Source organism: Rhinatrema bivittatum, chromosome 9 (assembly GCF_901001135.1).
Source record: "Rhinatrema bivittatum chromosome 9, aRhiBiv1.1, whole genome shotgun sequence".
Lineage (NCBI taxonomy): Eukaryota > Metazoa > Chordata > Amphibia > Gymnophiona > Rhinatrematidae > Rhinatrema > Rhinatrema bivittatum.
The window spans coordinates 88,878,924-88,904,754 of NC_042623.1; the positions used below are offsets into that span (position 1 = coordinate 88,878,924).

Consider the following 25,831-nt stretch of genomic DNA (forward strand, 5'->3'; position numbering starts at 1 on the left):
TCATCAGTTTACAATTTTGCTGATACTGTCGGATCCAAACTTGCTAAGTCTGTGATCTTGACAAATTTTGTATCCAGATATTAGCCCTAGTATTGCTTGAAAGATGTTTTCTGACTCACACCATTATCTCCATGTGAATATGCATATACAACTCCTGGGAGAATTCTGTGCAAAAAAAAATGTTTTAATTCTGCACACAAAAATTTAAAATTCTGCACACAAAAACTTTAAATTCTGCATACTTTATATTGGTCAAAATAACACAATATACATGACAGTCTTAATTAAAATGTAATACAAAAAAGTTATTACTTAAAGATGCAGAATTTTAAATATTTTGAGCAGAATTTCCCTAGACGTTCACTGTAAGAGTGTCCCTTCCACTCTCACTCCCTACTCCCCTGGCCACTTTGCCCTCTCAGGCCCCAACTCCTCCACCTGCCAGTATCTCTCCCCTCCGCCTCTATGCTTAACCATTTTTACTCTATCTCCACTCCCAGAGTTTGACCCCTCTCTCGGTATTGCCCCTCACACACCCTCCCTCTGTCTCTCTCTTTCTCTCTAATGTACATATGCACCCCCCTCATATAGGCTCCCTCACTATCACACACACACACCCTCATTCAGGGTCCCTCTCTCTTGCACACAGACACATATCCCCTCATACAGGTTCCCTCTCTCTCTCTTGCACACACATCCCCTCATAAAGGGTCCCCCTCTCTCTTGCATACACACCCACACAGGTTCCCTTTCTCTCTCAGGCATATACCCCCACACAGACTACCTATGTCTCTCTCTCACACACCCCTTCACACAGGCTCTCTCTCACACATACACAATTCCTTCAAACAGGCTCCCTCTCTCACAAACAAAGAAGTACCCTCATGTACACACAATCCCTTTTACACCCCCACCAGATCCCAATTTCTCACACATATGCGCACTCTTTCACAATCTCCTCACATAGGCTCCCTCACTCTGGTGCCCACACTCACACACCCTCACACATGCTCTCTCTCACCCCCTTCAGGCTCGCAGTCTTACACATACACACACACACACACACACACACCCCCTCTCACCAGGACCTGCTCCATCTTCGCCTGGGCCTTCATCTTTGCCGCAAGCGGGACAACTCCGCTCGCAGCACGCTGGGGCCTCCTCTAACTTTGCGAAATTCTATGCAGGAGGGAATTCTGCGCAAATTCTGCGCTCCACAGAGGTGCGGAATTCCCCCAGGACTAATATCCATACCAGTTAAGAAGAAGTCATATTGCAAGCCCACCAATCCTATGCCAGTGAATTGTGGTAACATCCAATCAATATTAATTTTGGATCATATGCATATGTTTGAAGTCCTGAGGGAAGAAAAGAACTTTGGATTTACAGGTTCAGGACTTCACTCTGCACTGCTTGCTGCCATTCACGCAAACCTTACATTTGTGAACTTTGCACTCGAGACTTTTCATGAAGATCAAGCCAAGCTTTGAGACTGAGCTCAGCCCAGCCCAGCCCCATTAACTGCGGAGTACTTGCCAATCTCATCCTTGCCTAAGCCCTGGCAAGCCAAGCCAATCTTTGCCCAGTGCCTGCCTGCCTGCATGGCTTGCAGAGGCTTCTGTAAAGACTCCAGATCTGCCACCCTGAGATGGTGGTGTTAACCTATCATTTGCCTGTTGGAGGTCCTGCTGGTTGCCCTCCATGCTGAGACAGAACTCTGATCTCCAGAAGGATGAACCAACTGCAGCAGAACAACATTAGATGGCTGGCTAAATTATTACTTTAAGTGAGGGTAGTGTCATCTGCAATGTGTTTGAGAAGTGCAAGTTGGCTTTGAGATATGTGTAGGGGTTTTCATAACCTTTGTAACAAGAGTGGTTTCCTTTGTTAAACTAGCAAATTAAAAACAATATCTACCATATATAAAGCCATTGTATATTTTATGTTGCTACAATAAAACAAGTATTTACTTCTAAAAGGTGTAGGCATTCTGCTCCCTTTACATGAACTTGAGATGCTGTTACCTGATTTAAATATGTCAGATAATCTAATTGTATCAGAATCCCTTTCAAGCCCAAATGCATTACTGCATCTTTTAGCACTGAATCTTAGCTGCCAGATTCTAGACCATTCCTCTATCTTCACTAGATCCTTCTTCATGATTTCCACACTTTCCCAGGTGTCTATTCTGTTGCAGATTTTGGTCTCACCTGCAGGCATGAGTTCAGGAGATAATGCAGGGTTAGAGAATAGGAGGTCAACTGGACAAAGGCAGGGTTATATTAGTTGCTCCTACCATAGTCCTTAGGACTTCTAAACAGGTCTAGTTTTCAGGATATCCATAAAGAATATGTGTAAGATGTATTTGCACATATTTAATCTAAAAATTGCATATTTAAAATATACTACAAACAAGATCTGTTTGAATGTGTCAAGGAATGGAGCTGAAAGACAATGAGTAATATTAAATATTAAAATGTAGCTATGTTAATTGATTTGAATTTTTTTTTATGTTTTCTGCATTTCTGGTAGGCTGTGAAGCGGTTCTTGAAACAAGAATGTAAATGTCATGGTGTCAGTGGATCGTGTACTTTGAGGACCTGCTGGATAACCATGACAGACTTCAGAAAAACTGGAGATTATCTATGGAGGAAGTACAATGGAGCCATCCAAGTGGTTTTGAATCAAGATGGCACTGGATTCACTGTGGCTAACAAAAGGTTTAAGAAACCCACCAAAACCGATCTGGTATATTTTGAAAATTCTCCGGACTACTGTATAAAAGATAGGCTTGCAGGTAAGTCCTAAAAACTACAAATGCATATTTATTCCAATTATATTTTTATGTGAGTGAACATTTTTATCCATGAAGATGAAAACTATTTTCTGTCTGAGGTGGCTTTTTTGACATAGGTTACAGTACTTTATAATGATTTATAGAGATGAGCATTTGTTTTAAACGAAATAGACAATGGCAACAAAATTGTCTATTTCGTCTCTTTTTAGGAGCACCCCAAAACAGAAAAAAATGTTGTAATTTCGTAAAAATTTGTATTTCATGTTAGTGCGCACTAACGGGACTTAGTGCGCACTAACGGGACTTAGTGCGCATTAACCGGATGTTAGCAATCAGTTAAAAAGTATCAAAGGGGGAGCAGTTGTTAGCTAGAGTTATGCATTGTCATAGTTACTTCTTTGTTTTGCCAAGGTTGCAAGGTGGTATTTGTGGGGTGGATGGCCAGTGCTTGATAACAAACGTAAACAAGCAATTGATATAATAAATTTTTAATACCATCAAATTCTAGTCAGCACATGCAAAAGCATGTAATGCAAATATATATTTTGAATTTGTCAATCCCTTTGCATTTTAGGAAAGGAGCCCTGGCATTTTTGTATTTGAATACTTTTAATTCCCTGGTGTCTGTGTGTTTGGGTGGGGGGGGGGGGGGGGGGGGGTAAACTGGTGAGAGGGGACATGACTGGGGTAAATGTATGGGGTGGCAGGAGGAAGAGAGTCTGGTTGTGGTGGTGACTAGTGAGAGAGAGGCAGCCTGATATGTTGGGGGGGGGGGGGTTACTGGTGAGAGTGGGAGAGACTGGGGTGGCTATTTGGGCTGACAGGTTGGGGAGAGAGACTGGTTGAGATGATGACTTTTGAGAGAGATGCAGCCTGGTATGTGGGGATGACTAGCGAGAAGGGGAGCAACTGGGGTGACTGTAAGGGGGTGACTGGTGAGAGAGTGAGACTGCTGGGGTGGGACTAGTGAGAGGGGAAGTGATTGGGGTGACTGTATGGAGTGAAATGTGGGAAAGAGAGGCAGCCTGGTGTGTGTGTATGGGAGGGGTGACTGGGGTAAGTGTATGGGCTGACAGGTTACCCTTCACACACACCAGGCTGCCTCTCTCTCTCCAGTCAGCACCCCATCCATCTTGCCTGTCACCACATACATTCATCCAAGTCACTTCCTCTCGCACCAGTCACCCCACCACCACCCAAACACACAGACTCACACCAGGGGAATTCAAAGTATGCATATCCCAAAATGCCAGGGCCCCTTTCCTAAACTTCAAAAGGACCTGTGAATTCTAAATATGCATTTGCATTACATGCTTTTGCTGACTAGAACTTGATGCTATAAAATGACATCACTTGTTTGTTTACCCTTATTAATCCCACAAACACCACCTTGCAATCATAGCAACACAAACAAGTACCGGTAACTAAGGAGGCAGCCAATGGAATGCAGAACCATACTTCCAGCTAACGAATTCCTCCCAAATTGACACTTTTTAACTGATTTGTAAAATTTTCAGTTAGGGCTAGATTTTAAAAGCCCTGCGCGCATAAATCCTGCCGGATTTACGCGCGCCGGCGCGCCTATTTTGCATAGGCTGCCATTTTGGAGCGGCCTCGGAGGGAACGGAGGCAGGCTGCACGGCTCGGCACGCGCAGGTTGCCGATTTTGCACAGCCTTGCGCGCGCCGACCCCAGATTTTATAAGATACGCACGGCTACGCACGTATCTTATAAAATCCGGCGTACTTTTTTAAGATCTACCTCAGCGTGCGCACTAAGTCCCGATAGTGTGCACTAACTCCGAAATTAGGGAAACCCAAAATAAACACCCCCGAACCGTTTTAAAAATGAAATTGAACAGATAACGACCCGAAAAAAAAAATGAATACACATCCCTACGATTTATGGGATAAGAGACAATGAAATTTCCAAAACTGGACTTGAACTTAACCTATTGAATTGTGTGATATGGCTTAAGGAAAAGAAACTCCTTCTGATTTTAATTGTTTTTGAATTTTTTAAAAATGAATGTGTGACAGGGGCCCTAAGCTAAGCCCTAAGTCATTAGAAATGTGCCCTTGGAAAAGTGTTCAGGAATGTCACTTAATCTCTACTGATGGATTATTGTGATCAATCCTTGTGGCAGAGGTTTATTAAGGGGATTGGTACATTCCTTTAAATGAGTTTTATAAAGGAAAACCACAAAGGGGAGTTTCCTTGGGGACAATATAAGGTGCTGTTCAGAGCAGGAATTATTCTTCTTGCTGCAGTTTTTCTAAAAAGATAGATTGAGAGGAGAGCTCCACAGCTCCTAGTAGAGAAGCCATGGGAGATTATTAAATGATTACTGGGCTCTTGGGTGGTGTCTGGTGGAAGTCCAGGAGCAATATTGGGCACCACAGCTTTATGGACATTTTTGTAAAGGAGGTGATTTGGTCAGATGGGACTATGACTGAGAAGAATTCTACGTGAGGATGTGAGTATAAAACCTCATCTGAAGTAAGGAAGAGTGGGAGATCATTTTTGTGCTATGCTATAATAGTAAAGACTGAGAAGAAAAGTATTTTGTTGTTACTGTTGATGTTACTGCTACCTCAATGCTGAAATAGCCTGTGAATCTTCATTTAATTAGTGAATTTTTAAATTTTGTTCATCTCTGACTCCCAGAAACCCCAGAAATAAAAATGTTGCTTTGTTGAAGATACCTCTTCATGTGAGATCCTTCTTCATCCCATGGTGTGGGTTTGACATTGGCATCTATTAGTTCATTGAAGGATCAGGGGTGCAATCATAGGGGACACAGAGAAGAAAGAAGGGTGTTGTGGTGCTTTCCCTATAAGCTTGAGAAATACTACCCTTGCTTCTGTACTGGGTCCACTCTACCATCTGTTTGACCATTTTTATTTTTTGTGAACCCACAAAGAAAGTAGTGCTCGCCTCTCAAATAGGCATCAGACACTTCTCTCTTTTTAAGTGCCCCATCAGGGGGCTATAAATGCAATAGTGCTATAGCCTCTGAAAAAGTCAAATTACATCGGTAAAAAAGTAAGTACCAGAAATATACTTATGTGCATAAGAACCCCAAATAAATTAATAATATACATATATATATACATTGTTCTAGTTCAAGGTGGAACACGTCTTCTCACATTAGTCTCACATTAGTTTCCAAATATAGACATGTCCTTGAATCTAGCTGTGTGTGTGTTGTAAACGTCTAAATGAATATTTGGAGATAAAATATGCACTGAAATGATCGATATTATTGCATGATTGTTAGTGAGGAGACATTTTGGCACTCTAGTACTTCTCCAGACTGGACCCAGGTTTCTACACTAGACTGTGTTGATGGCAGTTCCTCAAGGAAGCCAGGGTTCAAATTCTGCTGCTACTGTTTGTGACCTTGGGCCAGTCACGTCACCCTCCTTTGCCTCAGGTGCAGACTTAGGGCCTGACTTAATAAGGTTTTTCCCCCATTCTGTCTCTATGGGAGAAATGCTTAGTAAAGGAGACCCCTAGATTGTAAACCTTCTGGGGACAGAGTTCTGCTTTAATGTGGCTGACTAGTCACAAAAAGTGTAATATAAATCTAATAAAGAAATAATGTAAATGTCCCATTGTTCACTGACACTTTACTTTTCAGCAATCAGAAGAGTTTTTAAGCCTTTACACTAGGTTAACACGAAGCACTCGCTTGAGCTGATATTATTAGTTGTGCTTAAATATGCCAAATTCACAGGGTCATTTATCAAATCACGTTAGGGGCCTTATCGCGGGCATTAGGGCCCTAATGCCCGCGGTAACTTCATAACACATGCGATAAATAATGCATCGCAAGATGCATATGCAAATTTTAACATTTTTGTCAAGTGGGAGGAGTTTGGGCGGAGCAAATGAAAATAAGGGGTGCTTAACATTGCGTGTAATGGCAAGCGCCGGAAATAACTACACCTTTTTTCCTGGCGTTATGCTGTGCATCACTGCTGTAACGCGATTTGTGATATTTACAGCAAATCCCATTTCAGGCAGGGAGAAGGGAGATGGAAGGAGGCACACCTATTAGTCAACTTTTTATACCACTGTAAGAGGGGCAACTAGTAACTTGGGGTGAGGCTTTGGTGGTGGGTTAGGTTTTGGGGGGCAGTTTTACATGCACAGTCAGAGGTATGAACAGCACAGTTACCATCAGTAAAGATTTTATGCGATTTGGAGTGCTAAAAGATACAAAAAGATGAGATTGGTACAATGTACTCTCGACCTAGCTTGATGCACTGTAATTAGCTGCTATCGTGTAAAACTGCATCCCAAAACCTAATCCACCACCAAAACCTCACCCCGAGTTATTAGTTGCCCCTCTTACAGTGATATAAATAGTTTACTTATATAAGAGCCTTATAAAGTCTCTCTCTCTCTCTCTCTCTCTCCCTCTCTCCCCCAAAATATATTAAAACCCTGTCTGAATACACCTCAGTGTGGTGGAATGTTACCCAATTTTATAGCAAAATGATGAAATCATTTCACTAAGTCATACTCATTAAATGGCTATAAAAAAAAAAATTGGCAAATATGTGTCGTGTTCCAGGCATTAAAATACCTACATTCTGATCACATTGCACCTACAGTATCTTCCATGTAAAGTGGAAGAGTTTAAGTATCCAGTATGATACATGAATGCACATTATCTTCTGCTGCAGACTTCAAGTTACAGATTCTAAATCATTATACTGACAACCCCAATTTTTCTACACTCCTTAGAATTAGCAGTAATACAATAATTTTTAATTAGTACCTGAAGCAAAAGATTCTATAGTCATTACTGAGTTGATGAATTACATACATTTTGAACAAGTTCACAAAATAATTTGTAATGTTGAAAATGTTCTGAAACACCATACACTAGTCAGAATTGCTAGTTTGATTGTTTTTACTGCTTTATATATTTTCTTGACTACTTATGTGGAAAGTAAGAATATAAATAGATATTAAAACTGAAAAACCATCATGACAAGAAGGGCCAACTCAATGTTTATGTTAGAAAATACTGACCATTTAGTTTGATAGATTTTATTTTCAGTGTAAAATAGTGGGAGTGCATGATGTGTTGCGGTTCTGGCCGCGAGCGCCGCAACCAGACCCTTACCTCCATGTTCCTGGACCTGTTCCCACTTTCGTTGGCCTAGTTCCTGGCCTGTTCGGCGGCGTCCCTGCGAGCCGGGAAGCCTTCCATGGATGCCCTGTCTCTAGGCGCGCGTGCACGCCACTTGGGCGCTTTTCTAGGCCATTTCCCGCCAGTGGTGACTCCGCCCAATTCCTGACGTCAGACGCCGCGGCCACCCAGTCTTCGCCTTGCAACGGGCTTACCTACCGGATCCCTGTTGCGCTGTGCCCTGGAGCGACCTGCCTCGCTATTGCTCTGTTCCTGCTTGCCTGCTACAGTTCCTGCCTGGTTCCAGTATCTGAGTCTTGCTACTGACCTACTGTCTTAGTCTGGTTCCAGTTCCCAGTCCTGATCCACTAGCGCCTAAGTCCCAGCGGCCGGGCCCCTACGGGCTCCTCCCGGGGGGGCTTCGGCTTCCAAGGGTGAAGCCACCTAAGTCCCAGCGGTTGGGCTCCTACGGGCTCTTCCCGGGGGAGTACCAGCTTCCAGGGTGAAGAGCACCTCTACGTCCAGTCTGAACATCTGCCTCCCGACCTGCCATATACTAGACAGTGACCATTTTTTCCCAGTCTCCTGCAGGTCGGCCCAAGGGTCCACTAAACTGAGACTCCCATAACATGATGCACATTCCTAGAGATAAAAAAAAGTAAGACAAGTGTTGTTCCTGGTGGTGTACTGAAGGAGCCTAACAGGAGATTTTTAAATTATTTTATCAATGCAAATTATCTCAATAAGTGAAGCACACAATCAAGGTAGAAATAGTTGAGAAAATGAGCTATAGGCCTTGCAACATCCACATTATGTATCGAAGATATAAACCCCCCCATAAATGACCAAACTAATTCTAATTTGGTGCCACCCATAAAGAAAAGAATAAGTGATGGTTATTTGAAAAACCTGGCTAAAGAATGCTCATAGCCTATTTGAAGGAAAGACAGAGTCCACATGGAATAGCAGTGAGATATAGTGGCTTGATGAAAGGTTGTGTATTCTGCTTACATATGACAGAGAATTCCTTGCTATTTCCAGAAGAGATCCTGCTGTTATATAGTCAATCAGTTGGCTGGGGATACTCATAACGTCACACTTTTTCAGCCTCATAGGCCAACAGTGAATTTTGTACATTCTTAAGTACAAGGAAGTGGTTCAAAGAACACAAATAAATCTAAAACATCGCATAAAAATTAAAAGAAAAAATTTTGACATGAATAATTTATATGTAAGGTTTTATGTTTGCTTTCTGTGTACCATTATTTTGGTTCGGTTTTCTGGTATGGCTTAACATTCCTCTCTTTGTGGTTGGTATATTCATAAGTGACAGCTCCAACCGTTTGACCTTAATATAATGATGATCTTTATATAGATGTGAAAATGCATTTAACAGATATTGTTTGAATCTGTCAAGTTGGTAACAACCAAGGGCTGTTCTTATCTGAAAGCCGTTTTGTGGCCTGTATGATGAAATGTGTTAATGCTATAAAGATCTAGTTTCCATTACACAAGTGTACATATTCCTAAAACCGCCATCACAGTTTAGCACTAATTGGCACTATGGTTGACAGTCTCAGGAGAGAACTCAAAGGTTACACACATATATGGAGACTGAATTACCCTCTCACTTCTAGAGGTGGTCCTTTTGGAGCAGAACTAAGGTGTATTGGCAGGATGGGAGAAAGCTTGCACTGTATAAATACTGTAGATAAATGGAGGACTTTAGTTTCAGAGCTGTCAATCCAGCACCTTCCTCAAACACTAAATTCATCACAGAAAACAAGTAAACACTGAATTTACTTTATACAGCAAACCTATCATAACGTAACAGAGGTAACACAAAAGACTCAAACAACAAGAACCCTCCCTGTGAAAAAGCACAGGTAAATATTACATTGGGTCCCAGAATACCAATACACCACCTACTGGGGAAACAAAACAAACCTGATTGCCAGGTTCTTATGGCCTGGATTGGCCACTGTTGGAAACAGGATGCTGGGCTTGATGGACCCTTGGTCTGACCCAGTATGGCATTTTCTTATGTTCTTATGTTCCTTAGTAAGTTGTTGATATAAAGCCCCGAGTTGTGCATAAAACAAAAATTGGGTAGGAGGAAGCCCCAATATCTCCTGAGTTTGAGCAAACGTATATAATTTGACAGAAACGGGGTCTGTAAGAACTTTTAGCTCCCAATTAAGCAAATGACCCCACGTCTTACGCATACTGGTGATCAGTCCAGAACGCAAATGTACCTTTGACAACTCCTTTCTAGGGGCCTGTAATACGAATTTAGGAACAAAGGGCAAACATACGGCTTGAATTAATTTTGCATCAGTATACTCTGACATAGAGTGGAGTCACCAAGGAATTGTAGATTGGCAGACCATGAGTACAATTTGAAATCAGGTAAATTAACACCCCCATGCATCCTAGCATACTGTCTGCTAAGATATTGTCTTGAACCTGGACTCCATTACCACACTTTCAGACCAGTTTGTGTCTTCTGTAAACACTTGGAAAATTGATTTATTGGTAATCTAGAAATTATTTCTCATCCATTTCAATTTTTAGCCATACTATTTATGACAGTTATTCTGTGATAGAAGCAATTAAAAGCTGAATTTTTGAAAGTTGCATACATAAAAATCAGCATATACTCACTCATATGCTATTTTAGAAACCTACAACATACACGCATAAGTAAGGGTACACAAATAAATCAATGCATGTAAAAAAATGGCACCCAAAAGAAGGCAGAAATCAAGAATAAAACATAAAAATATATATTCTGCTCATATGATAGCTCAAATCATATCTTTTAATGAAGATTCACAGTGACCTCATATAATGCCTCCAGTGCTTTTAGACTTTATTGTATAAGTCTCTAAAGCCAGAGAACTAGGTATCTTTTCAGTGCTATTGGTTGACCTTCTTCTCAAATGTCAGCCATTTGAGAAGAAAAACTGAGGCAAGTATTATAATTACTGGGCCGACCGTAAGCAAATCTGACGATCAGCGAATAAAGCTGACCATTTCAAAGCGTCATATGGGCTAGTTTAAGCAGACTTTCAGCAGCATACGATCTAGAGATGTGAATCGGAACCGGAATCGGTTCGGATTCCGGTTCCGATTCACATGTGGGTTTTTTTCCATCGGGCCCAATCGCGTTTTGTTTATCGGCTGCACCCCAGCCGATAAACAAAAAACCCACCCGACCCTTTAAAAGTAACCCCTTAGCTTCCCCCACCCTCCCGACCCCCCCCCAAAACATTTTACAGGTACCTGGTGGTCCAGTGGGGGTCCTGGGAGCGATCTCCCGCGATCTCCCACTCCAGGCGGTCCTCCCGCTCCCGGGCCGTCAGCTGCCACTAATCAAAATGGCGCTGATGGCCCTTTGCCCTTACCATGTGACAGGGTATCCGTGCCATTGGCCAGATCCTGACACATGGTAGGAGCACTGGATGGCCGGCGCCATCTTGTGCTCCTACTATGTGACAGGGGCTGACCAATGGCACCGGTAGCCCCTGTGACATAGTAAGGGCAAAGGCTATTGGCGCCATTTTGAATACTGGCAGCCGACGGTCCGAGTGCAGGAGGTCGCTCCTGGTCCCCCACTGGACTTTTGGCAAGTCTTGTGGGGGTCAGGAGGGTCCCCCAAAACTTTCCAAAAGCCCCTGGTGGTCCAGCGGGGGTCCAGGAGCGATCTCCTGCACTCGGGCCATCAGCTGCCAGTAATCAAAATGGCGCCGATAGCCTTTGCCCTTACTATGTCACAGGGGCTACTGGTGCCATTGGTCAGCCCCTGTCACATGGTAGGAGCACAAGATGGCACCGGCCAATGGCACGGATAAGGGAACCCCCACGATCAATATCGTGGGGTTTTCCTATCGTTTTGGGGGAGCCCCCGATTTTGAAAATATCGACGATATTTTCAATTGTCCGAAGCACGATTCACATCCCTAATACGATCATGCTTTCCTGAAGCTCCCTGAAGAAGGAGTTTCACATTCCGAAACCCTGCAGCGTCGAAGGATCAACTTCAGGACCAGATCAAAGAGATAAGTGCATATTATATATATTTTAATTGTGCACATTCTGAAACAAAAAAACTGACAGCCACAGCCATGACAGTGTCACAGTGACCAATGATTAAACAAATTGAAGTGCGTTAAGGCTAGACCAATAAGCCAATAGCACTGAAATGGAGGGAGTTGAGGTTGAAGAGCCAGGATGGTCTCAATGACCTCCAGAGGAACTGTGTAAACTGGTAGTATAATTGATAACAATGGTAATTTCATTGCCGCACACATGTCAGAAAATCTCCCGCCTTACACATGTAAAACCTGCCTAATGGGAGGAAAATGCATGTAAATTACATGGGTAAAACCTCCATCTATATATTTTTAAAGTTAGAAGTAAAAATACATGGATAAAGTAATTGCATGCCACTCATCCAGGTAAATTCCCCAATTTAACTGGCTAAGTAGTGGCTTTGCTGCTACTTATCCAGCTAAGGGATAGAATCATCAAACTATTGCATGAGATAGGAAGAGGGGCATGTTTTATGGTAATAACCTATTTTTTGCAATGTGCATTGTCTTAGCACAGGTATAATACCACAGTTGTTGGGGGGGGGGGGGGGGGGAGAGAGAGAGAGAACACCTAGCTATACAGCCCTTCTAGTAGTTAGGTATTTATACCTCTTTAGGAGGCCCCCCTAATAACTCGAGATTTCTATGCAGCCAAAATCCACAATTACACATACAACCCCAAGGCTCTATTCTCATTTGTCTTGAACCTTACTAAATCTACTACCCCCAGCATCCCCGACAACAAAGCCCCCCAAAAAAGTGAAGAACTTGCCTCATTCTTCCACAATAAAATAGTAAACATCCTCTGTAGATTCACCAACACCTCCCTTCCCGCACCCATCATCTCCACCACCACCAACACCAATCTAAGCTCCCTCGACCTCACCTCCTCAAAGGAAATATAATCCATCCTAAAAAAACTCAAACCCGCATCCCACCCCTCTGACACCATTCCCACTAAAACGCTCTTATCCATCCCCAACGCTATCGCTAAACCTTTAGCGGACATTATCAATTGTTCCCTCACCCTGGGTTCAGTCCCAGACTCTCTTAAACATGCAATTGTCAAACCCCTCATCAAAAAACCATCTCTGGACCCTCAAGACCCATCAAACTACCACCCCATTTCCAATCTTCCATTTATCGCAAAGATTATGGGAAAAGTGGTTAATACTCAACTCATGGAATACCTTGATGATAACAATATCCTCCACCCATCCCAGTTCGGCTTTCGAAAAAATCTAAACACCGAAACCCTCCTCCTTGCCCTCTCAGACCCCCTTCTCTTAGGCATTGGCCAAGGACACAGCTACATCCTTGCTCTTCTTGACATCTCCGCTGCATTCGACACCATCAGTCACAACCTCATGCTAACTCGCCTCGCCGAGATAGGCATTTCTGGTACAGCCCTGCTCTGGTTTGCCTCATATCTAGCCAACAGAAAATTTTCCATAAAAATCGGCAATGCAGAATCCCCCAACCAACCCCTGTCTCAAGGAGTCCCGCAAGGCTCCTCCCTTTCATCTCCTCTATTTAATATTTACCTCCTTCCCCTCTACCACCTCCTAACCAACCTAGGACTCAAATTTTTCATCTACGCCGATGACGTACAAATCGTCATCCCCAAACAAAACTCCCTTACCGACACCCTCAACTTCTGGGACAAATGCCTCAACTCGATAAACAACCTCCTTTCAACCCTTCAACTAGCCTTGAACTCCTCAAAAACAGAGCTACTACTCATAACCAACTATCAAACCCTGAAGCCTGCCCTCACAAATGACCCTGCGTTCAACTCCATTACCAATCAACTATGCGTACGAAACCTAGGAGTCCAAATCGACCAATCCCTAAACTTTAAAACACACATCAACAAAATACTGAAGGAAGGGTTTTTTAAGCTCAACGTTATGAAGAAGCTTAAACCCCTTCTCCACGCCCATGATCTCCGCACTGTCATTCAATCAACCCTCATATCTAGACTCGACTTCTGTAATTCCCTTCTCCTTGGCCTCCCATACTCTACCATTAGACCTTTACAAATGCTGCAGAACGCCACAGCGAGAATCATCGCCCATGCACTCAAATCAGACCACATCACCCCCATCCTTAAAGACCTTCACTGGCTCCCCGTTCCCCTCTATATCCTCCACAAAACACTGACCATCATTCACAAATCCATCTATTCGCATAACTCTGACTGGCTAGGCGAACCTTTCCTTCACACTCAACCTAGCCACCCCACTCGAGCCAACGCATGGGTATGCTCCAAATACCCTCCCTCAAAAAAGCACACCTCTCCTCAACAAGAGATAGAGCCATATCTATTGTGGGCCCCACCTGTTGGAACAAACTACCTCCAAACCTCCATCTCAAGCCCTGCCCCAAAAACTTCAAAAAAAAAATTAAAGACCTGGCTATTCAACCAGGCTTTCCCAGAATAGGACCCTTCCTGCCTTTATCTCTCCCTCAAACTGCCTCGAATTGAATTTGATTTACTCGGCCTTTGACTCGTCTACCTCATTTTAACGCATTCTCAGATAACTATTTTAACTATTTATGCCATATTGAATTTTATCATTCTTTGTTTTGCTTTCCATGTTTACCGTTAAACTCATTCTGCCTGTTCTCTTCTAGTCATTCCCTCCCTGCCCCTGTTTTCCCCACCTGTTCGATGTAATTTCTATCTTTTGTTTGATGTAAACCGATATGATGTTCACATGAATACCGGTATAGAAAAGCTGTTAAATAAATAAATAAAAATAATAAATAACTCGAAGTGAGGTTTAGGTAGTAGTGTAGGAGTTAGGGGCCACTTTGACATTCAGAGTGTGACGTACAAACAGAACAGTGCACTCTTGTGAAGATTTTATGACCTTCGGAGTGAGGAAACTCACACAAAGATGAGATTTGTACAGTATTCTCTCAACCTTGCTTGATGTTACCCAGGTTGAGAGTCCATCAAGCTAGGTTTAGAGAACATTGTACAAATCTCATCTTTGTGTGAATTTCCTCACTCTGAAGGACATCAAATCTTCACAAGAGTGTACTGTTCTGGTCATACGTCTCACTCTGAATGTCAAAGTTGCCCTTAACCCCTACACCAGCGGTTCTCAACCGGTGTGTCGCGACACACTAGTGTGTCTCCAAGCACCGGCTGCTGTGTTGCGTGCTCCCGGTCTCTCCCACTGCTCTGTCTTCCCTGCTGCCGTAGCCACCGGGCTATCAACACGTTCAAGCCCAGTGGGAACGGCAGCAGTGCTAAAAAAAAGCTGTGGCACTTGTGGCTGGCCTTTTCTTCTTCCCCCGCCTGCCCCCCCCCCCCCCGTGACCCGGAACAGGAAGTGATACGTGGTGCGCGGGAAGGAGAAAGAGCAGTACCACATGATAAAATAGCAGCAGCGGCTGAAGCATCGGCTCCCGAGCAATTGAAGCAGACGGTAATCGGGAAAGGAGACAGCAGCATGAGCCTCCCGCGGCCGATGGGATTCTAATTTCTTGGCTTGCGGGGGCTGGAGGAGGAGGCTGCTGCAGCTACCATTTGTGCTCGGGGAGGGGCAGGGAAGAGGAAGTGAGTGAGAGAAAGAAGCAGCCAGCCTGCGTGTGATTGAGAGCATGTGTGTGAGTGAGAGAAACTGGTCAGAGAGCTGATGTATGTGTATATGTGAGAGACAATGAAAGTGACTGCTCAAGGAGATGACTGATGTGTATGTGAGAGTGTGAGACATTAGTCAGGGAGGTGACTGATGTGTGTGTGTGTGAGAGAGAGAGAAAAAGCATTGACGTGAGAAATCTGGGTATGTGAGAAAGCATGGGCGTAAGAAGCCTGCTGTTGTGGGGGGGGGGGGGGGGGGGGGTTTGGATGTGTGTGAAAGAAAGCATGTGAGTGAGAAGCCTGATTATGTGAGAGAGAGAGCATGGGAGTGGGAAGCCTGTGTGTGTATGCATGCATGAGAGCGAGAGACTGGTTGGTAAGGTGACGGTGTGTATGAGAGAAAGAGACTGGTGTGTGTGAATATGAGAGAATGTGATTCAGGGAATGAGAAGCCTTTTCAGTGGAGAGCGAACATGGAAATGAGAGAGAGACTGGTGTGTGTGTATGTATGTGTGTGTAACAGAGAGAAAGTGATTATGGGAATGAGAAGCCTGTGCATGTGAAGAGAGTGAGCATGGGAGTGAGAAACCTGGGTGTGTGTGAGACACAGCATGTGAGGGAGAAGCCTGTATATGTAAGACAGAACATGGAAGTGGGAAGCCTGGGTGTGTATGCATGAGAGAGATCAGGTGACTTGTGTGTGTGTGTGTGTGTGTGTGTGTGTGTGTGTGTGTGTGTGAGAAAGAAAGTGATTATGGGAATGAGAAACCTGTGCATGTGAAGAGAGAGCATGGGAGTGAGAAACCTGGGTGTGTGTGAGACACAGCATGGGAGTGAGAAGCCTGTATATCTGAAAGAACATGGGAGTGGGAAGCCTGTGTGTGTGTATGCATGAGAGAGATCAGGTGACTGGTGTGTGTTTGTGTGTGTGTGTGTGAGAGAAAGAAAGTGATTATGGGAATGAGAAGCCTGTGCATGTGGAGAGGAGTGAGAGACTGGTGAGTGTGTGTGAGACAGAGAAAGTGATTATGAGAGTGAGAAGCCCGTATATGTAAGTAGAACACGGGAGTGGGAAGCCTGTGTTTGTGTATGGCATGAGAGAAACTGTTCAGGAAGGTGACTGGTGTGTGTGTCAAAGACTGTTTGGGAGATGATTGGTGTGTGAGAGACAGAAACTGGTCATGGGGGCATGACTGGTATGGTGTGTGTTTGAGAGACATGGGACTAAGGAAGAGGACCATGAGTATAGAGCTTAGCCTCTACTGCTGCTTCTGCTGTGTGCTATGGCCTGCCTGGAAGAGGAGTAGGAGAGCTGCTGGAGGGGGTAAATAAAGGTGGCTTTTTAAGTTTATTTTTCTTGATTGACTGCCATTTTAATCATTTAATATTATGTGATGTGTCTGCTTTTTTTTGAAATATTTTATTGGTGTTTGGAGAATTTTTAATAGTTTTTATGAGTTTTTAATTGTTGGATGTTATTCTGTTCATAGCTGTTTAGAAACATTTATTCTGCTTATTAGTATAGTTTTACAATTATTTCTGTGTGTGGATCTATAGCTGCTTGCTAGTTCTGTTTTCCTTATAAGAGGTGTATTGGTTTTTAGGGCCTGATTTAATATTTATAGTGTTGCCTTTTCATAGATAGGGTTGCTTCTGTTTGAGTGTATTCCATAATACAGGTGTAACTGTGTGCAGATTAGTTTATGTGCATTACTACAGATCCTGGGAGTATGTTAGGTCGGTTCTCTGTCTGTTACCGAGATGAGATATTTTACTAGCATGTAAGAGTTTTATCAGTCTTATTTGTTGTGTTTTCTCAAGAGGACATGCATTGGTGGTAAACTGCTGTCTTTTCATAAGTAGGGCTATTGAGCCTGGAAGTAGGAGTTTGAGTTGCTGTTACTGAGATGACACCAGAACCAGAATATCTTTATTGTAGGGTGAGTTGTATGGGGAATGTCATAATTCTGCTTTACATCCATTATTGTGGGTCAGGGGGGTTCCCGTGGATGAAAACTGTACTTTTACATCTAGCCCCGTGACGATCATGGGTCAGTGTGTCACGCATGTGAGAACCATCTGTCAGGTGTGTCCCGACAAAAAAAAGGTTGAGAACCACTGCCCTACACTACTACCTAAACCTCACCTCGAGTTACTAGGTAGGCCTCCTAAAGAGGGATAAATACCTACTAGAAGGCTCTTATAGCTAGGCAGTCTCTCTCACTCTCTCTCTCTCTCATTGCACTTTGTGATCTAGCCATATCACACAGCTTAATGCCAATGAAAAAGATTGCAAAGCTAGCTCACTTTGACAGACATCCAACCCCTAACTCCTCCAAAATTAGCATCACACCATGCATTAAGGTGTTTTTCAGAAGCAAAAAGGCTATAACATGAGTTGGAAAATAACCCCCTTAGTAAGATAGACATATAAGTCTTAAACAGAGCTACTTATCCTGATAAATAGCAGCAAAGTTGGAACTTATCCAAATAAGTGCAATATGTATTCATTTATAGGTTGTTTTTTTTTACATAGGTGGCTGCATGCATTTGCGCATATTTTAGAATCTGTGCATATCATATACATGCAGGTTATAAAGTACAAGAGTAGAGTTCCACATACCCATGAGCATGCGTGCAGCTGTTTTAAAGTTATCCTATCTGAACATAGCACTTGCAGTGTCAAAGAACGCAACTTGTCTGGCAGAATCTTGGTATGAACCAAGATAGTTTCAAACATCAGTAACCCATCTATAAAAGCCAGTTCTCTTGAACATGAGAAATGCTTTACTTCATTTATTTCTTATATTAATTTTTTTCGGCTCAATTTATTTTTCTCAGGCCTCAATTTTTCCTGTGTGCAACTGAAGAGTGTATAAAGACCTAGAATTTTAGAGAATAGACAAAAACAGTTCACTGTTTTTACTTAATTGAAACTAGCTACGAAAAACTAAGGTTAGATGATGATTAAAATAATATACATAAAAGCAGCAAGTGCTTTTTGGTCAGATTGTTTGCACACCATTTAAAGAGCCACTCATTACCGAAGCACTATCATAGCACTGAGATGCATTTACTCATTTCGGAGTTGCACGGCTGGGAATTTTACAAATTGACTTTGTTAAAGTCTTTGCATCTAGTTTTTCAGGTTGAATAAACCTGATGAGCTCTTAATCTATTCTACAGATGTAAATATAATGTAAAACTAATGATAATTGTTCTCTTTTACTTTGTCTTTTTTTCCCCCACAATTAATGGGGGGGGGGGGGAACCCCTAAGTCTTTCACTCACTTACTTATCTTTCCTTTGATCATTCTTGCAAAAACGTATATCTCATTTTGTATTAGATAGAAGTATGCTATTGATTTCAAATGAGACAAAAACATCTGTAACACCGTTGGTTGTTGCAGAGGTAAGAAAAGACCTTGCTGCAGCTCCAGAACCAAGATTTTTCCACTGGGGGATAACACAAAAGCTATGGAGCCCAAGGGGAGTTACATACGCAAAGCAACCAAAACAGTCCACAAGAAAGTGAGAATTGATTCCAGAAGTGCAAAAAGCAAAGTCCAAATAAAGATGAACAAAACCTTCAGTAATGCAAGTCCAGAATTTAAATTCAGCAAAACAGCTTTTCCCTTTGACTTGCCGAGAGCTTCACAAGGATTACTCACAGTTCACTTCAAAGCTGACCACTTTTCAGGGACCTTTCCCAGTCCAATCCCACCTGAAGGGCCCAGATACGGCACTGGAAACTCCTCCTACAAAATCTCTGTCCCAAACTGCAGGCTTCCCAAGCCAGACAGAAATATCCAAGTTAACTGAGGGATTCTTTGTCTCCTTGAAGATCTTCCTGGGTTTCTCCTACTCCTCCAACACTGAACCCCTCTGGGCACCTGAAGGGGTTCAGGCTCAGTCTGCTGACTTCTGACTTGCAGGAGTCTCAGGCCACCACTTCTACAAACAGCTTCAACTCCTCTAATCTACTACAACCAACCAACCAGCCCTTCAGTGCTTATGGAAGCACCTTAAGTACCCTTACCCCCAAACCTATCCCCCTTAAGGGAGTAACTCCTTTTTTGCATCACTCTAAGCATACCTACCAGAGCCTCCCATGAACTGGAAAATTCTAAATTTTACCAATAGCTCCTTTCTAGTGAACCCTAGACAGGGGTTATATACTAATGAAATGTGTTTCATTTTCTGTCATTTCCAATCTGCAATAGGGATGTGAATCGTTTTTCAACGATTAAAATTATCGTCCGATAATGTTAATATCGTCTTAAATCGTTATAGAACACGATACAATAGAAATTCTAACGATTTATCGTTAAAAATCGTTAAATTGTGTTAGTGCGCACTAACGGGAGTTAGTGCGCACTAACTCCCAGTTAGTGCGCACTAACTCGATTTAGTGCGCACTAACTGAAAATGATACAAATAAACACTTTCCAGGTCACTGAAGGTCAGTTAGGAATGAATATGTGTTCCTATTGGCTGGCTGCCCTCTTATCTATTGATGTTACCAAGGTTACCACTGAGGTGATGGTTGGGGGGATGGGAAATGGAACTGGAAACTAACGAACACCAACAGAAAATGAAACAAAGTGTTCACACTTCCCAGGTCAGTAAAGGTCACTTAGGAATGAATATGTATTCCTATTGGCTGGCTGTGCTCTTATCTATTGATGTTACCAAGGCTAACACTGAGGTAATGGTTGGGGGGATGTGAAATGGAAACAGTTGGAAGCTTGACAAAAAAAGTAATGTAATGATCAGCACTCACGTGACTAGAACTTGTTTGTTTATTATTTTTGTTAGCAGGCACCTGAAATGCTAGTGCATGTTGAATTTGCCAATCACTGTGCATTTTAGAAAGGTGGTCCTGGCTGGAACTGTACACAGTTCAAATATATGTAATTGATTGTTGGTAAGTGTAGATTTTAAGTGATTTTCCTGCACACAGTGCCCTAACCCTGATACCAGTCTGAGACAGCTCCCTCCCTGCATTACTAGTGAGAGGCTGGCTTCACAGACAGGGGGGAGCTGCCTGACCCTCACTCCTGACTTCCCCCATGTCCCAGCTAGTGAATGGTGTGTGGGTGAGGGGGGGGGGGGGAGGATGGTGAAGTCTGAGACAGCTCCCTCCCTGCATTACTAGTGAGAGGCTGGCTTCACAGACAGGGGGGAGCTGCCTGACCCTCACTCCTGACTTCCCCCATGTCCCAGCTAGTGAATGGTGGGTGGGTGAGGGGGGGGAGGATGGTGAAGTCTGAGACAGCTCCCTCCCTGCATTACTAGTGAGAGGCTGGCTTCACAGACAGGGGGGAGCTGCCGGACCCTCACTCCTGACTTCCCCCATGTCCCAGCTAGTGAATGGTGTGTGGGTGAGGGGGGGGGGGAGGATGGTGAAGTCTGAGACAGCTCCCTCCCTGCATTACTAGTGAGAGGCTGGCTTCACAGACAGGGGGGAGCTGCCTGACCCTCACTCCTGACTTCCCCCATGTCCCAGCTAGTGAATGGTGTGTGGGTGAGGGGGGGGGGGGGAGGATGGTGAAGTCTGAGACAGCTCCCTCCCTGCATTACTAGTGAGAGGCTGGCTTCACAGACAGGGGGGAGCTGCCTGACCCTCACTCCTGACTTCCCCCATGTCCCAGCTAGTGAATGGTGTGTGGGTGAGGGGGGGGGGGGGGAGGAGGATGGTGAAGTCTGAGACAGCTCCCTCCCTGCATTACTAGTGAGAGGCTGGCTTCACAGACAGGGGGGAGCTGCCTGACCCTCACTCCTGACTTCCCCCATGTCCCAGCTAGTGAATGGTGTGTGGGTGAGGGGGGGGGAGGAGGATGGTGAAGTCTGAGACAGCTCCCTCCCTGCATTACTAGTGAGAGGCTGGCTTCACAGACAGGGGGGAGCTGCCTGACCCTCACTCCTCCGGGGTGATCTTCCTGCACACAGTGCCCTATCCCTGATACCAGGGGTGTTGTGATCTTCCTGCATGCAGTGCCCTATCCCTATTAATACCAGGAGTGTTGTGATCTTCCTGCACGCAGTGCCCTATCCCTAATACCAGGGGTGTTGTGATCTTCCTGCATGCAGTGCCCTATCCCTGATACCGGGATGTGTGCAAGAAGATCCCAACACCCCCGGTATCAGGAATAGGGCACTGTGTGCAGGAAGATCACAATACCCCTGGTATCAGGGTTAGGGCACAAGTTCTAGTCACATTGACTGATCACATTACTTGTTTTGTCAAGCTACCAACTGTTTCCATTTCCCATCCCCCATATACTGTCAGTGGGAAGCTTGGTAACATGAATAAATAAGAGGGCAGCCAATAGGAATACATATTCATTCCTAAACTGACCTTAACTGACCTGAAAAGTGTCAAATTGTATCATTTTCAGTTAGTGCGCACTAACTCTCCGTTAGTGCGCACTAACTCCCGTTAGTGCGCACTAACTCGAGTTAGTGCGCACTAATCGGAAAAAACGATTTTTAACGATTTTTTAACTAAAAAATCGTGCCTAACACGATTTTCTTGCCCTGCCACACGATTTCTATCGTTAAGACGATATGGAAAACGATTCACATCCCTAATCTGCAATGAGAGTAAAAACAACAAAATTTAGTTTCATCATTTTAGTACATGTTAAAACAATTTCATGTGCATTAATCATTTTAATGCATGCTAAAACGGCAAAATGAAATGAAAACAAAATGCAACAATGGTTTTCCATGCACACCCCTAGTATTAGAGGTCTTACCTCTTTTAAAAGACAGATGATTAGCCAAAATAAGATCCAATCCGGCCAACAAATTTTAACAGTTCTTTAAAGTTTCCAATGTTAAAATTACCTTCACATGCATCAGGGCTCCCTGACATCTTTTGGCGCCCTGTTAGGCTTAATACATTTGTAATAGATTTGCTAGAATATCTGTTTTTCTCAATTTGTTTCTGTTATGCAGAGAGGCTGAAGGGCGGAATATAAATCAATCAATTTAATAAGCACACATCCTGAGCAATGCTTTTACTTCAAATGAACATGTATAAAAGAAACTTTCCAATTTATAAAAGCATATTTGTAAAAATCATTTTATTGATGTTTTAAGAGGTCGCCATTCTTACAAGTCTCTCTTTTCCAGTGCCCAAAACTCTTCCTTTGCGAAAACTTTCTCTGCACATTTACTTGGTAGAAGAAAATGGCAGTAATAGTAGAAGCAGTACACTGCATCTTTAGTGAATGAATATTCAACTCGTTTGCAGGCCAATACTGTAAAGTGTGCTCGGTCGAGTGCACTGTTTAACACGCAGTTGGATGCACATTTTCGACACATGTCCACTACCCCTTACATTGTAAGGAGTTTAGATGTCAAAATCACCCCCCCCCCCACACACACCCCCCCAAAATTCATCGCGCTCATCACATTCAAATGCATGTTGATGAGGCTATTAGTTATGCATCCAGGATACTGAAAAAAATTGTGCAGCCAAGCAGCACTGTGTGTCTCTCCAGAGGCTTTCCCGCTCTCTCTCTCTCCAGCAGCTGCCCAAAATGCCTAACCACACCCCTTTTTTTATTGCAGGTTCTATTCTTGTGAAATTTATAGCAAAATGATGAATCAAGCCTTAGGATCCTAAATCTAAATAAATGAATAATAGGCCTAAAATTAGGCTCCTAAGTTTTATATTTTTAAATTTAGCTGAATTTTCAGCTGAAAATGGATTCCTAAATAGGCAGCTAGCTTAAGGTCCTAAAGTTAGTTCAGCTGTTTTTGAATATCATCAGCCTCAGTATGTCTGAATTATTGTTGCTGCTGTCTCCATCACTGTCCTGTACTTCACTATCATCTGATGCTTGAATATCTTTATCTAATATAGAGATCAGTTCTCACTTTTTTTATTTGTGGAACTGGGGTTGGAATTAGACAATTTTCAGATCCTGAAGGCTTTAAAAATCTCAAAATTGTTCCTGTTATAAGTTCCTGGTTATGGAATTCCTGAATTTTCACTTGAATGTATTTATCCATTCATTTATGCAGAGTAGAGATGTGAATCGTGTGCCCGATCGTCTTAACGATCGGGTTCAGCTAGAGGGGGGAAAAATCTGATCGTGGGTGATGTGAGTGATGTGAATCGGAATTGGTTCCGATTCTTATCGTTATTTTTTTTTTAGTGAGGCCCGACCCTTTAAAATTAATCCCTTACCTTCCCCTACCCTCCTGAACCCCCCCAAAACATTTTACAATTACCTGGTGGTCCAGTGGGGGCGCGGGGACTGATCTCCCGCTCTCGGGCCATCGGCGCTATTTTGGCTGCCACTCAAAAATGGCGCCGATGGCCCGATAAAAAAAACCCCCACCCGACCCTTTAAAAACGACCCCTTAGCTTCCCCCACCCTCCCGAGCCCCCCAAAACATTTTAAAATTACCTGGTGGTCTAGTGGTGGTCCTGGGAGCGATCTCCCATTCTCAGGCCGTTGGCTGCCACTCATAAAGATGGCGCCGATGGCCCTTTGCCCTTACCATGTGACAGGATATCCGTGCCATTGGCCGGCTCCTGTCACATGGTAGGAGCACTGGATGGCCGGCGCCATCTTTACGACGGTGGCGGCCATCTTTAAATATGGCGGCGGCCATCTTTACGATGGCGGCGGCCATCTTTAAAGATGGCGCTGGCCAGCCAGTGCTCTTACCATGTGACAGGGGCCGGCCAATGGCACGGATACCCTGTCATATGGTAAGGGCAAAGGGCCATCGGCGCCATCTTTATGAGTGGCAGCCGACGGCCTGAGAATGGGAGATTGCTCCCGGAATCACCAATAGACCACCAGGTAATTTTAAAATGTTTTGGGGGGATCGGGAGGGTGGGGGAAGCTAAGGGGTCATTTTTAAAGGGTCGGGTGGGTTGGTTTTTTTATCGTGCCATCGGCGCCATTTTTGAGTGGCAGCCAAAATGGCGCTGATGGACCGAGAGCGGGAGATCGGTCCCCGCGCCCCCACTGGACCACCAGGTACTCGTAAAAAGCTTTGGGGGGGTTCGGGAGGGTGGGGGAAGGTAAGGGATTCGTTTTATAGGGTCAGGGTGGATTTAGGGGTTTTTTTGGTGTGCCGGTTTTCCCTGCCCTCCCCCGATTTACGATTTTTCACGATAAATCGGGGGAATTTCTATTGTATCACGACTCTTAACGATTTTTGATGATTTAAAATATATCAGACGATTGTTTTAAATCGTCAAAAAACGATTCACATCCCTAATGCAGAGTTGTACCCAGGATGGCAATGGAATTGAATGGGAGAAGAGGCACAGGTCACCTCAGGTCCTCCCTTAGTCACCCTCTTGTTTCCCTTCAGGAAAGATATTCTTAGTTTAATCCATTCAAATACTAAGCTATTGATTTATTTTCTAAATCATACTTAGAAGCTTCCCATGTCCTTATAATGTGCATGTATAACATGTTGATAAAGATTTCATGATTTTCCTCTTCAGGCTCTTTGGGGACAGCTGGCCGTGTGTGCAATCAGACGTCCCGTGGCATGGACAGCTGTGATGTCATGTGCTGTGGAAGAGGGTACGACACGTCCCGTATCACGAGGCTGGCAAAATGTGAGTGCAAATTTCATTGGTGCTGTGCTGTACGCTGCAAAGACTGTTTAGAAACGATCGATGTGCGCACATGCAAAGCGCCCAAGTCTACAGGCTGGACAGACCAAACATGACACAATTGCCTGCAAGGCTTAGAGCCTCCGGACTCCGCTTCCCCTGGGAGTTCTCAGGCAGGCTTCGTGGATGCAGTACTTCTTCACGTTTTATTTCTCCCTTAAGTTTCTTTATTTTGCAGATGTAATTATATAATTAATAATATAATTTATGTTGTATTTCATGGCTAATTCTATTTGTAACATGTCTTTCCTGACTGTGCATGAAAATCTCATGCATTCTGGTGAAAATGCCTAATATGTATGAATATACATATCTATCTATCTATAAAGAGAGACAAAGATGTGTAGATATCCTAGGCATGCATACATCCATTGGGGTGCTGAAAGCTTACTGACGCAGCGTTATTGCCTTCAGATAAATGCACACTTATGAATGATACTGCATGACTGCAGAGGATCATAAGCAATTTTGCAAAATGTGGAAACCAGAAAGCTAGAATAATTTCCTTAGAAATAGCTATAATTAGTATATTACATTTTAT

General features: G+C 43.5%; 1 protein-coding gene across 1 annotated transcript in view; it reads left to right on the forward strand.

Moving 5' to 3' along the window:
• The window catches only part of WNT2 (Wnt family member 2), a 134,185-nt gene extending 108,839 nt beyond the window's left edge, over positions 1-25,346 (forward strand). The window contains exons 4-5 of the mRNA XM_029615953.1: positions 2,533-2,797; positions 25,117-25,346. Of these exons, the coding sequence (XP_029471813.1) occupies positions 2,533-2,797; positions 25,117-25,346 (495 nt within the window). The remainder of the gene's footprint in view (positions 1-2,532; positions 2,798-25,116) is intronic.
• Positions 25,347-25,831: the final 485 nt, after the last annotated feature.